This window comes from Cyphellophora attinorum (assembly GCF_001299255.1).
Source record: "Cyphellophora attinorum strain CBS 131958 chromosome Unknown Contig19, whole genome shotgun sequence".
Lineage (NCBI taxonomy): Eukaryota > Fungi > Ascomycota > Eurotiomycetes > Chaetothyriales > Cyphellophoraceae > Cyphellophora > Cyphellophora attinorum.
In genome coordinates this window covers 237,964-250,801 of record NW_017253247.1, presented here as the reverse complement: position 1 = coordinate 250,801, position 12,838 = coordinate 237,964, and the positions used below count along the sequence as shown (strand labels likewise).

General features: G+C 53.1%; 3 protein-coding genes across 3 annotated transcripts; 2 read left to right on the top strand and 1 right to left on the bottom strand.

Annotated features, from left to right (window-relative positions):
• Positions 1-52: 52 nt before the first annotated feature.
• AB675_12059 (Pisatin demethylase) lies at positions 53-1,685 on the bottom strand (the record flags this gene model as incomplete). Its single annotated transcript, XM_018140958.1, has 2 exons — positions 53-1,059; positions 1,166-1,685. The coding sequence occupies 2 exons, from the start codon at positions 1,683-1,685 to the stop codon at positions 53-55; spliced, it is 1,527 nt and encodes a 508-aa protein (XP_017998256.1).
• Positions 1,686-5,417: 3,732 nt separating this feature from the next.
• On the top strand, positions 5,418-6,017 carry AB675_12058 (uncharacterized protein; the record flags this gene model as incomplete). The annotated part of the gene is made up of 1 exon (XM_018140957.1): positions 5,418-6,017. The coding sequence occupies one exon, from the start codon at positions 5,418-5,420 to the stop codon at positions 6,015-6,017; it is 600 nt and encodes a 199-aa protein (XP_017998386.1).
• Positions 6,018-11,201: 5,184 nt separating this feature from the next.
• On the top strand, positions 11,202-11,541 carry AB675_12057 (uncharacterized protein; the record flags this gene model as incomplete). The annotated part of the gene is made up of 2 exons (XM_018140956.1): positions 11,202-11,399; positions 11,443-11,541. 2 exons carry the CDS (start codon positions 11,202-11,204, stop codon positions 11,539-11,541), a joined length of 297 nt encoding a protein of 98 aa, XP_017998314.1.
• Positions 11,542-12,838: the final 1,297 nt, after the last annotated feature.

Below are 12,838 nucleotides of genomic sequence, written 5' to 3'. Positions count from 1 at the left end.
CCGGTATCGCTTGCTGTAGGACCCGGCCAAGAAATCAGCTCAGTAATATTGTCTACTGCTCGTGCCCGCTCTTCCCTCTGGGTGTCAGCTTGACCCAGAAATTAGTATGCAGCATTGCGAGAGCCCCCTTCTCCTTCCACGGCTTGTCCGGATTCAGTAGCTCCACGTCAAAGCGCCTGAACAATTCTATCGGCATCTTCATGATCTCCATCGTCGCTAGATTTCTGCCTGTGCACTTGTACACACCATCGGCAAAGAAACCATCTCCGAGATCGCGCATTCTCCTTCGATGCTCGTCCTGCTCGTCCGTCCACCGCTCGGGCCGGAAGAGATCGTAGTCGTCGCCCCAGTACAAAGCGTTCCGAGCGATAGCCCAGTGTTGAAGACCGACATCTGTGCCACCAGGAATGAAGTATCCTTCGATAGTCGCACCCTTGGCAGGCGCTTCGCGGAAGAAAGGGAGGGCGGAAGCTGGAAGTAAGCGAAGTGCTTCCTTCCGAATGGCTTCGATGTAAGGAACGTGACGTAGAATTTCTGCGTGAGTAGGAGGCACAGACAGGAGGCCCGCCTGATCGGCGTTATCGATCTGCGACATCAGCTTGTTGTACACGCGTGGGTTCGCAACGGTGCGAAGAATCATTGACCGCAATGTGCTAGCTGTCGTATCGGATCCAGCCAGCACAGGTGCCATCGCTTCCTCACCAATACGCGCCTGCGAAAGCGTGTTGCCGTCTTTGTCGCGATGCTCAATCATCCACTGAATTATGTCGGTTTTGGTCGGGTCTGGATTGTCGAACCTATCCTTCACGGAGTTGGTCGCGATGCCTTGTATGGCACCTATCCCAGACTTTGCTGTTGGTTTTGGGGACAATGTAGGCCACCACAACGGATGATTGATCAGTATCGGTATGCTTGGATAGAGGCCTGCGAAAGCGGCTGCAAGAAGCAGCTTGTGTAATGATTGAATCTGCCCGCCAACATCGAATCCGCTCTTAACAAAATGCATGTTTCTCGACAGAGCCACATCCATGACAGCATCCCAACCGAAATACTGACACCCTACATCGTTGGTCAGTACGTTTCCAAAATCGAGTACGATGAAGGGCGGAGCGATATGAAGCCGACCCACAACTCGCTGTCACCCACTGAAGGGCATTCTACTTACATGGCGCGAGGTCGATAGCCGCATTTGTCCTGCGTGAGAACTGTTCCATCAAAGCGAGTACATGTCCATCTACCTTCGCTTCTGACTTCAAGATCTGGGAAAGCGTGTAAGCACCCATGATTTTGGACTTCTCTACTCGGTGTTCCTTTGATGTCAGAGTGCCACCGTGATTTGGAACGTGAGGGTTCTGCTGGAATGCTTTCCAATATCTCGACTTGTCCCAGCCATAGTAGTCGCCGATTGTGTCAGGGGAGGTGAAAATGATCCGATTGGGACCGATACGCACAATAGGGCCGTACTTGCGGTGCAGATCGACGATGACCCAGTGCTGCTGCGGGTTGAAGTGTACGCTCAAGAACCACAACCCGGTCATCGATGCAAGCCATGGTCCTGGAATGTTCCTGAGTGGATGAAGGTAACGGCGATAAACAGCGCGGCCGATGAAGAAGACCAACAGCAGTCCGAACCAGTGTCGGAAAGCCAGGCCAAGGGCGTCCGTCACATGGTGAGCGATAGCCATCGTCCGCGCTCGAAGATCTAGGCACCAGACGCTTCGGTGTATAAGTCTCAACACCTTCTCACCGCGTCTGATGACCTGACGTGTTGTGATACTACCACATCTGAAGGAGTTAGTCAATCCACCTGCAGATTTTGTCGAGGACATTCATGACGGAAATTAGCATCCTGACTGCGGTGAGCATGAGCACGTCTACAAGGCAGCTGGCTTCGGCTGTGGATGATTATTGGCAAGAGGACTGTCAGGCGTGCTCTGGAAGGAGCTGTGACGCTCCGTCGCCCCCATGCAGATATCCATTAGGCCAACAACGTGGCACCAACAGACGGCGCGACATGAGTACTCAGATCAGATCGATCGATTTTTGAAGTTACTTGGACATGAGGTGAACTTGAAATGCTAAGATATACTTAGGCATGGAGAAAATGAATCGTCAGCTGCTGAGGTGCAGTCCGACCCCAGAGATCTGACGTGCTGGGGTAGCGGGGTAGCACTTCAGATCAAACCATTATCACGTATATGTGATCAGTAAGTGGAAGTGCCTTATACCAAGATAGCCATTTCTGCTTAGGCCACGCAGGGAATCTCTCGTTTTGAAGATGTTGCGCTGTCAGTGATGCTGCTGTCGTTGCGAACCTTGGAAGCCGAGTTGATCGCGTTATGTCCTCATTCTATGCCGAGGCAGTACCTGGCGACTTCGCCCGATTTCTGGGGCTGCAACTTGAAGTTTACGACTCCTTCCCTTAGCTACCCGCGGGTACGAGCTTACCTGTCGACGTACCCCGGATCGTGATCTGACGATGCAGCAATGCAGCGCCGTGTGTACGGAGCAGGCAACTCGTCATGCACCCCAGAGATATGCACTCCAGCAACCCCTCTTGGATAGAGGTGCATTTCCCGATGATCAGGGACGTTTGGTGTATCCACCACCGCACACGAGAGAAAACCGGAACACCTCCGACCAGAAGATTCCGAAGACTATAACGATACGACGGCTTTCGAAGTCTTTAATTTCTTGGCTATACTGCATCCTCCTGCTCTTCGGAAGCATCGCGAACTGGAAGCTGACGCACTTCGCGACTGGCGGTGTTGGACATCGAGGGTAGAACCTTTCGAGCACTCACCTAGACGCAAAGATTGCACCCTACTGCGCCGTTGATTTTGATCTCAGCTTGAAAACGTGCCAGGTGGGGCTGTGGGAAAACGCCTACCCGGACCAGCGGCGTAAGCTCGATGCATTGGCGGATGTGGACACGCTTTGGAAAGTCTGTTAGCAGAGAGTTGCAGCCTCGGTCCTGAGGTCCGAACGTGGATCCAGCTGGTCGGCACCAAAGCAAAGTCTGCTCGAGACGAGTTCACGATGATAGTCCGGGACGGCCTTCGTGTGTGTGTCTTTGCCCTCGGTCCATCGTGACTCAAGTCCATCACCCAGTCGCTGATCATCGCTTGATCCCTCACTGCTGGGATCGCTGCAGTACGACGATGTGTTTTCCTGGACACTCGTGGGAGCCGATGGACATCACAGTCTGTCATGTCAGCAATGTACGCATCCTAAAGCGAAAAGTGTGCACAGAGCGACGAGGCCGGCACCACCGGTCGCAGTACCGTCTCGACTTACCGCAATAGCAGTACAGACGATTTTGCTTTTCTCGGGCAAACCTAGATGAGTGATAGACGAAAATTGACAACATGTCGTCAGTGGGTCAGAAGTATACTTTTCACCAGCCCTTTGAATTGTGGTGCAAACTCGGCCAAAGGTATTGATGGAGTCGGCGACTCATCTCAGCCCTTGACAATACCACATGGCAGCGATCATCTGCTAACGGTCACCGAGACAGTGCCGCGCAGTGGGTGAAAGGGTCGTTCATGTCTGTTCTAGACACTCGTGCGACTGTAGCACACAGGATGTCAAGAACATGAAGTAAGACCTGATTGTTGACGATGCGACGGTAGCACAAATCTATCACAACGCACCAAAAATAATGACGATGCACGACGTACAGTCAGAGCCCGACTAAATGATTGATGACTCAGGCCACAACGGCTGCGAAATAATCCCTTGGGTGCTTCGTATCGAAGGTGCCGCGCCCGCAGGGTTTCCTGGGGAAAGCCTTTTACCCCGATGCCTGCTGATGAGCGGCATGAAGTCATTTCGTTGGCGGTTTAGGCCTTGCTGCCTGGAGCCGGCAGGAATCGTTCTATTCCCTGATTTGTACGCATAGCGCGATGCTTCCTTTACATCGGCTGTGCCAGTAAGGCGACGAGCGTCGGAAGCGCAGAACGTCTTAGGCAGAAGGAATGGGAACAAATGACACCTCTGGTCTGGGCTGTGTCGCAGCGTCGGGCCAGAACATCCGATGTTTGGTCCAAGCACCGCAGAATCCAAAGACACAAATTGCAACAATGTCACAAGTGTCTCGGCCCTGACCTAGTGTTTGGATTGCAGGCGCACTTCATCAGAAACACAAACCAGACGCCGACATTGCAATATCATCGCTGTGACTCGTCGCACGGTTCATCGTCGGATTTCGAAGCGACACCACAGAGCATGCCTCGGCGACGTCTCTTGACTTTAACCGGAGGAGGCGGACTTTAACCGACGAGTTCCGAAAGCAGCTGGCAGCTGTCATTCCTGATCGGATCCCCCACGGTGAGCATCTCGACCCCTGTCAGCCTCAAGTTGTTCGCGGCGCGCCCGTCACAGGCGCCATCCGCGACCAGCGCGCGCTGAGCCCACGCCCACGGGTCTCTGTCGACCGCCTGTTATATTCTCCCCCGTGCCCGCTTTGGGCATTATCCTGCATTCCCAGTTACTTGAGTGGCTCAGCGTTGTTCCAGGCGGTCAACATCACTCTCCAATCGTAATTGTCACGCGTTACTAGTCATCAGCTAGGAGAAATCGAGTTGTCGGTCCAGATTTCTTTGTCAGATAATATCAGCGCCTGCTGCCGTTGGACCTCCGGCGTCCTCTATGCTCTCTCTCTATCACATACAACATCACAGCATCAACTTCAACTTCGAAGCGAGGGAGAACCCCCTGCACCCGGAAGGTGATCCCGCAAGCCTCTGAAACTGACCTTGTCACCTTGGGTCCGAGAAAGACTCGACCTAAAAACGCCAACGACGCCTCCCCGGCGGCCGTGTGGATCATTTGTAAACCCACCCAGCCGGGAGTCTTTTCGCATTCTGGGTCAAGTGGACCGACGGGTGGTAACCTTGGCAGATCTGGGTGTCAAAGCCAGTCCCACATCCGTCTGGCCACCCCTGTCGTCCATCTTTGGCATTATTTTCGCCATCTTCCGAGAGTACTCCAGCTCGAATACAACCGTACCAAGAAAAAGGAAGAAGGGGGCAATTCACCCACATCCACCCTTCCGTTCTATATCATCCATCTCGGACCCCTACACCGCCCTCACACAACACAAGCAACCTTTGTAGCATACCTCGACACAATTGCATATTCCAATCTCACCATTGCAATAGAAGTTGAGAAGTTACCCGGTCGGCTATTACTCCCGCATATCCCACTATACGCCAGACGCGATCAGATCACCGATCTCGAATTTGCCGGCAGACAAACGCGTTCATAACCGATCAGCAAACACAAACAAGAGTTTACTACGACATATTTCCGTCCTCACAAACACAAACAACCTGCCCGACACTTCGCCGCTCGTACCAACAATACATATACATGAATATATCCACCCAACAACCACTACCACTCTGACCACCACAATGTCGAAGTACAATAGACCACCATTCTTCACATCACCCTATTCGAACATCTCACCACCCGCAACTTCCTTCGACATGGCGCGTTCTTCATCACGCGACTCGACCTCAAGTGCACCTTCCTTCTCGTGCGCGTACTCATCGCTGGCCGTCTCGCAGCCATTGTCGCGATCCTCATCAACAGCCTCCACCTATATGCCAACATCAGCACCCACAAGCGCGCCTATGCGCCGCTCAAGCTCCTCGTCTAGTAGTCAAACTACCTGGCTCGCATCACCATATCGGTCATGTCTCAACTCGACATCGACAGAGGCCAACAGCTACTTGTCAGACGACGATCTTCTGTCTCTGAACATCCCAGTGGAGACCATCCCCAGCCCCATGCAACCAAAGCGCATCGCAGACATGAACATCGAGGAGCAAATCGCACATCTTCGCAACCTTCAACAGCAAGAAGATGCGCAAGAACGACAGAGGCGAGACTCTCAGAAGCGCAAGCAAGTCCGCTTCGCTCAGACGACTGAGAAGCCCCGTCGACCACAGCTCAAGCAACGCAGCACTACAGTACGGAGTGGCTTGTCTGGCCTCAACGGACATCATTGATGGCTTATTATTTCGACAAACCCACGGCAGCTGTACAACACGACATGCATACACATCACGACTGCATTTTTAATTCTTATTTTACGATACCCTTTCACCGCCCACAGAGGCTTTCTTCACAAGTACATGATCACAGTGGGAGAGAGACATGGGAGGCAACAGGCCTCGAGCGAGAGGCAAGGCACCACAGTGTGCGACGCAGACGCGTGGCAGTGCTTGGAACAAGTTGCCACCCGTCGTTGAACAAACGAGTGGCGACAGTATCCAAATACTGTGCGATTTCAGGTACATAGCCTCGATAGCAGAGCAAATCAAGTTATCGCCACCCAAAACTGTCTTGGTAATATGACTCTTACATGTTGCAACTGTTGTATACCTCTATTCTTTGTATACCCCAGATGTTTATCCTCGTTCGTCTTTGCCTCCCGTCCTTCACCAGTGGCCAATGACTCGGCTACGCCGATCCAGTCACGACGCACATGCGCATCTACCTGTAACGGTCATCCTCTTTCCCATGTCCCCAATTCGCAATGTTGCTATCCCATTCTTCTGCACTCTCAACAGCAACGTATGGAGCAGTGCAACATGGTGGAAATCAGCAACCACAGTCTCGGCGTTTCTCGGCCACGTTCACCGCTCTCGTGGTGGTCGCAAAACTTCAAAGTTTCTGCCATGTGAAATTTTGCATGTGTGTGGTTACTTCCCCACTTCGAATCTCATTCACCGAGCACCACCGAGGTTGCAGTTCTCGCTTTGTTTTGAGAATCATCCTGTGCTTGTGCTTGCTTACTACGGTAACAGTTCCCCACTGCAGGTTGTTACAACGCTCTACAGAATTTCAGCTGCTCGTTGTTGCAACGCAACGGTGCTGAGCATGTGCGCTCGGCGAAGCCTGGTGGGCAAGGTTATCGGCCCTTCTTAGAAACCCACGGCTGCCTGAGAACTGCCCCTCGTAGAATGGGGGCAGAGGTGTGGCTGAAGAGCGTGCGGCTTACAGGTGTCGAAAAACTGCCTTCAAGCCAGGCTCCCAGCGCACATGGCATTATTGCACGCATCACACAGTTGGCTGAGACAATACTTGAATGGTGCATAATGAAGTCAAAGTATCGACGTCAACGATAGTTCATGTCCTATGAGACGCGAGTAACTCAACGCGATCGCGATGAGCTGCCTCGCATGGCATACAAAGCTGCCCCAGCACTTTTGTTGGAATTCGTGGCCCGTTGTTGGCCTTCTGACTATTTGCGCGACGAAGCAGACGCACCGGCTTCGAAGGTTACCTGTTGTCAGTCCTCTGAGTCAAGTGTCTCGAGTAGTCGGGGTATAATTGCCAGCAACGCCCATATTCAGCCGATGAAAGAGGCTCTTTGACTCCCGTTTCATTACCTCGCCTCGGTCTACGAAAATGCGTATAGCAAACAATTGGCTGTACATACAGTACGTAGACGTTGTTGCCTATACACCGCCCTCACAGTCGTTCGTGCGCAGCCGCCCGAAGACAATGAGCGCGCTGTTGATTGGGCAGTCGTACGGGCGATGTTGGGCACCAAGAACTGCATCCTTAGGCGGTCAACTGAGGCTAAACTTCTGGAGAGCATAGCACCGCAAGGGGACATCTTCGTGACTTTTGCTTCTGCTTTCCTTGCTTTTGCCAATTTACCAACAGTCGCCCGGTTGAGTGTCAGCCGGACGAGGAGCGTGATGCGGCAGCGTCTTGTGAACAACGGGTCATGCACACCTCGTTGTTCAAATGACCTACCTTACCCCACGTTTGAGATCTCGAACTGCATCCATCCATGCACTGTGGCTGTCGTTTCTTTGTCGCTCGTGGGATCTGATTATGTGTTTGGCAGATGATTAAGACCTTTGCACCGGATAAATGTTGTCTTCAATAATCAAGCAAACAGATCCCGCGAAGCCGAGCATGCCGTTTCAAAGACTTCGTGATGATGGAAACACATCGCATAGTGGTCGCTTGGCAGCTTCACAAAGGGGAAGTGCAAGTTCGCTGCTCACTACCAGTATGGGCACGTTAGTCATGCCCGCTTCGTTTTTGATCTGCAAGAGCGACCTTCCGGCGGCCGGTGAAGTGACTCTTGTGGTCGTTGCTGACGGTCATAGCCGGCACGGTGTATCCTTCGGAAGTCTCCGGTGTGTACCTGATGGGCAAGAACAGCCCACGTTCCTCCCGTACAACTCGCCTTTGTCATCCAAACATGACCATGATCGTTAAGCCTGCTTGACCGAGGTCCGTCGTTCCGAGAACTCTTCTCGACAACATGCTGTATCGTTGCTTACCCCGAGGGTCGTAACTTCGTAAGCCTCTCCTTCGACACGAAAATGCTTCGAAGCGATGCAAGTTGGGGTAATTGCAAGAAGAAGCCCTGCATGCGGCAGGCGTGGAGGCGATCGCCTGCAACATCCACGTGTCGCCCCACGCGCTTTGGGGACATACCCCATTCGTAAGTCCTGTTTTCGTCTCTACCTAGGTACTCGTCAACGCGTTCGTGCCAGGCATGTACCATGATGGCCGATTCGAGCTTCCCTCGTGGCGCTGGGTAAGAACTCTGGGTCAAATGTGAGCCTCGACTTATGCCTCTGATGGCACTCGAGACATTCAACTCGATATAGCCGAGCAATTTAGCCGTAAAGGCGGGTCATTGTACACATGGCTGCTGGAGTTGTCAGCACTTTAATGGGTCACAACTCCTCATCGGCGGGATAACGGCGTCGGTTCCATCAAAGTCTTCATTCCCGAATGCCTCGGACCCAGGCCGACAGTCAACCGCTGGGGCTTCGCCGCTCGAGTAGCCGACTGCCACCCCGGAGACCCATTTGCTGGTACCGAAATTGCTACGACTTTGGAGCAAGCATGGAGACACGGGGTGACGGGGCACGCCGGGAGTACGTCTTAGGCGCTTAGCACGAGACGGGTCGAGGACCAGAAGCCCTGGCAGATTGTTTTCGAGAAACATCTTGGCCCGTAGTAGTGGCTCTTCCGACGTTCCAAGCGCCTGCAATAAATCATTAATGTCTTGGAGTGCGGCGATATCATTCCGGGTTGACATGCCACAATAGTGAAGAAGGTGCAGTGCATTCGAGTCTCGGTGGACCTGTAGATTAAGGGAAAGAGCGCTCGATGTCGCAGCTGCCACATGCCAGCGTAACAGGTTGTGACAATACTTCTACGCCGGCAAAGCTGCGGCAGCATTCCGTGTTCTGGGGAAGCAACGACGCGTTGACTCAGTCGCGTCGCCCTCGCGTTCAGCCACGGGGAAGCCAAGTGCCGTTGATATCATCTTTCGCTTAAACGATATCAGCCATGGCGATAGCAGCAGCCGAAACGTGGTAGGCTGGTAGCCAGACAAAGGAGCAAGCACTTCTGTGGCTTGCATTCCGTGTTTCTGGAACAACAACTTCCAAAGATCAGGCTGATTTTACATTATTGCTCTGAATTCGAGACGCCGTAGCCAGCAGAGACTCGGAGGCATGATGCATCAGATGTTCAGCTTAGGACACTCTTGAGAGCCTCAACTTCAGGAACAGCGATGGCACACCGCGTCGGCTGCAGCTTGAAACACGCTGGTAACATAGGCGAGCCGTTGCGTCAATCGCTGTCAATGTTGGGGACCGGACCGAGAAAGTGAAAGGGGGTGAATCTCGAAATTCAAGGTTGTTTTCTTGCCGAAAACCTTACAGCGCCGCCCCTTGCTTCCCCGGGGCGCCAAACCACGGAAGGGGCTTCCCGCAGGGCCGCAGGCCCGCAGCTCTAAATTTCTGGAGGCGCCTGCTAAAAGTTGAATCTGTTGAACCTTGCTTCTGATCACCTCGACCGCCGACGTCGTGAGGACTGACATGTCGAAGATAGACGCAAGCAGGACTCGGATGCATCGTGTTCTGGCCATACCTTCGGAGTATAGCCCTCACTGCCGCAGTTGACAGGTCGCAAGTATGCCCACGACTGGTAAGTAAGGTCGATGCCGATCCGGCGCGTGCCTTCGGGCAACATGCGCAACACGCCCTTGTAACCTCATCCGGCCACTTCACAGACTCATAATAGTGACTCTCGCACGGCGACAAGCAAAGCATCACAGCATGTAGGAAATGCCTTGGGGTTTACACACAAAGCTCCTGCACGCGACGTTGTACATTCAACACCGGCACTGAACGCCGTTTCAAGCACTCAAGTGTCGTGCTGAGAGCTGTCAAGGCCATGCGTGCCTACTGTACTGGCCGAGCTTGATGAAATTTATGTTCGGATCAGCAACGCGCCACAGGCTGGGGCCGATCATGATTCCCTCCAGCATACTAGGCGCGTGTTACTCCAGGTTGAGAGCAGTCGCCCAGAGACACAATATGCGAATGCATCTGAATCCGGCGGAAGAATTTGGTGCAAGTGCAAGGAATAATTGCAACAGCTGCGAGGGCATCGAAGGGCATTCGCCTGGGTTCTACGCGTCAGAGGCGAGATCGCTAAGCATGCGTTTCGTTGAGCGCCATAAAGACGGGCTCGATCTGCGAATCGAAGTTGAGCAGACTCCATGGTAGTAAGAGTGCCTATCTGACGAGCCACGTCTCTGTGGACATTCAGCAAATGTTGCTGTCTTGAGTCCCAGGTTACAGCCCCTGACAGTACACGCTAACAGCGGAAAGGCCCGTGGCTATGATGTCACGCGTCCGCCCCATAGTAGGATGCTCGACGACGAGGTTGTTGCTGTTCTGTCTTCACCACAGCCGCCATCGACCATTCCAGTCTTTTGCTTTGACGTACGAGAGCATTTCAGTCGGGCATGTACGACGCTTGGGGAGCTCAAACTTCTGTATATTACCAGATCTTTACGTCAGAATGGCTTTTCGCAACGAAACACCTCGAGATGAGATACTTAGCGGCACTTCGGTGACTGATGCCTTCAAGGGCATCTTCCGCGTCAATGGAGGGTGGGGGAATGTATCGGGGCCGGGCCTTCTGTATGTCCGCCAGTATCACTTTGACCTGCACAAGGCATGATGTTGAGTGTCTGCAGGATGACTCGCGTAATTTTGTCAGGGACGACGACAGCAGTGGCCATGGGCTTGGGCCTTTCCGTGCTCTCGGCGACAGTTTACAGTACTGCAGGGCTCCCGTTCGTGCTGTTCTCATGTGTCGGATTCTGTGTCGGCGCTGTAGGTTGGTATAGAGACGCTATGGCGAAGTCAATCTTGGCACTGGAGCGGTACCCTCTGCTTTTGCGGCTCCATCTACATGCGAACTTCCCTTCGGAGCGCTTTGACTCGTGGAGTGTGGCGAGGATGAACTCAGCCTTCCGACGAGAGACTTTTCCTCACTGGAGGCTGACGAGCATGCTCGTGGCTAGCTGGATGACAGCCACACCAGCGCTAGACGTAAGTGGCAGCGCTTGGTCTTTATGTTGCTGACGCGCTGCAGAGGATCATGGAACAGGAAGAAGAAGCGATAGTTGCGGCAGAGGTCGAGCGACATTCCTGGAAAGAGCCAGCGCACCAGACTGAAAAGGAGCTCTCGTAACCGCGGGAAAGGCACCCAAGTACAATATTGAGCATATAAGCACAAACTGTGTCGTCAAAGCAAGCTTTGCGCCGGCGGCAACTCAACAGTGTCGCTTCTTCGGGTCGCAGAACGGTCGCAGCAACTGCAGAAGATCAGCGTGGTCGCAGTTTGTGTCACCCATCTGGCGCACTGCAGATGAGCATGTATCTTGTATACTCGTGCACGTTCCATGTTGTTCATGCAGCTTTGCGAGACACGAAAGTCGCTCCGAGAGCGGTGGGAGAAGTTGTCAATCAGACCAGAAGTACAATATGCAGTCATGCTGTCTGGCAAAGAGACATGTCGGATGGTGGAGATGTTCAATGCAAGGCTGCGTGCGGGCACCAACGCAAGTCATTTCCGAGAGCAAGAATTATCTGCTTCTAGGCTCGCTCCGGCGCTTCATGCATTGCGCTTGCAGTCTGCGCTTGATGCGTCGCACTGCAGTATGGTCATCAATTTTGTGCACTAGATCTCGCATCAGACCTCTCTAGCCAAAATGGAGGCGACGCATTACGGTCATGATGAACACTGAACGTGATAGCGATGTTCGACGTTCGAGATATCAATAGTGATGCACCAGACCCAAGCACGAGATCTTCCAAGCCATTGTGGTGGATTGATGGACCGTTAAATGCTACCGCCAGCGAACGTGAAGCTGCAAGAGCCCAATGCCGGCCCAAAGATAGCCGCCGAAGTCAGCGGATCGGCCAGCATTAAAGCAAATTCTGGCCTAGCCCTCAAATCCATGGGCGTTGCTTGGGGGCGTTGTCTCTTTCTACTGGCTGTTGGAGGTGACGGGCTTGCAGCTGTGGATCTCGAATTTAGCACAATTGGGCCAATCAATTCGGGCCTCGTTCGACATCGTGCCTGGATTTCTTTTCTCGACTTCATCCTACATACATTTGCACCACAAAGTCATCTGCATCACACAGCCTCGAGCCCAACTGCTCGCTTCATGGATTGCTATCACTGGATGGACCCTGATCTTGCAGAGCGGGGCCATGCGATCACTTTCCGAGGGACCTTGCTAACCAGTAGAGCTGCAGACATGCCTTCTCTCGACCTTCAGTGGTACCTCCGTCTTGATCATTTGCTTCTCAGTCATGGTCCGTCCCTGTTTGATGCTTCCATACACTGCCTATTTGCCCCTTCAGCCTCACCGCGCGTCGTCAGGTTGCCATTGTTAGACGTCTCACCAGCTTCAACAAGCGTGTTATTGAGCGACCCCGCAAAGCATCACATGGTACCTCGAAGGCTTGCGGACTGAGCACGA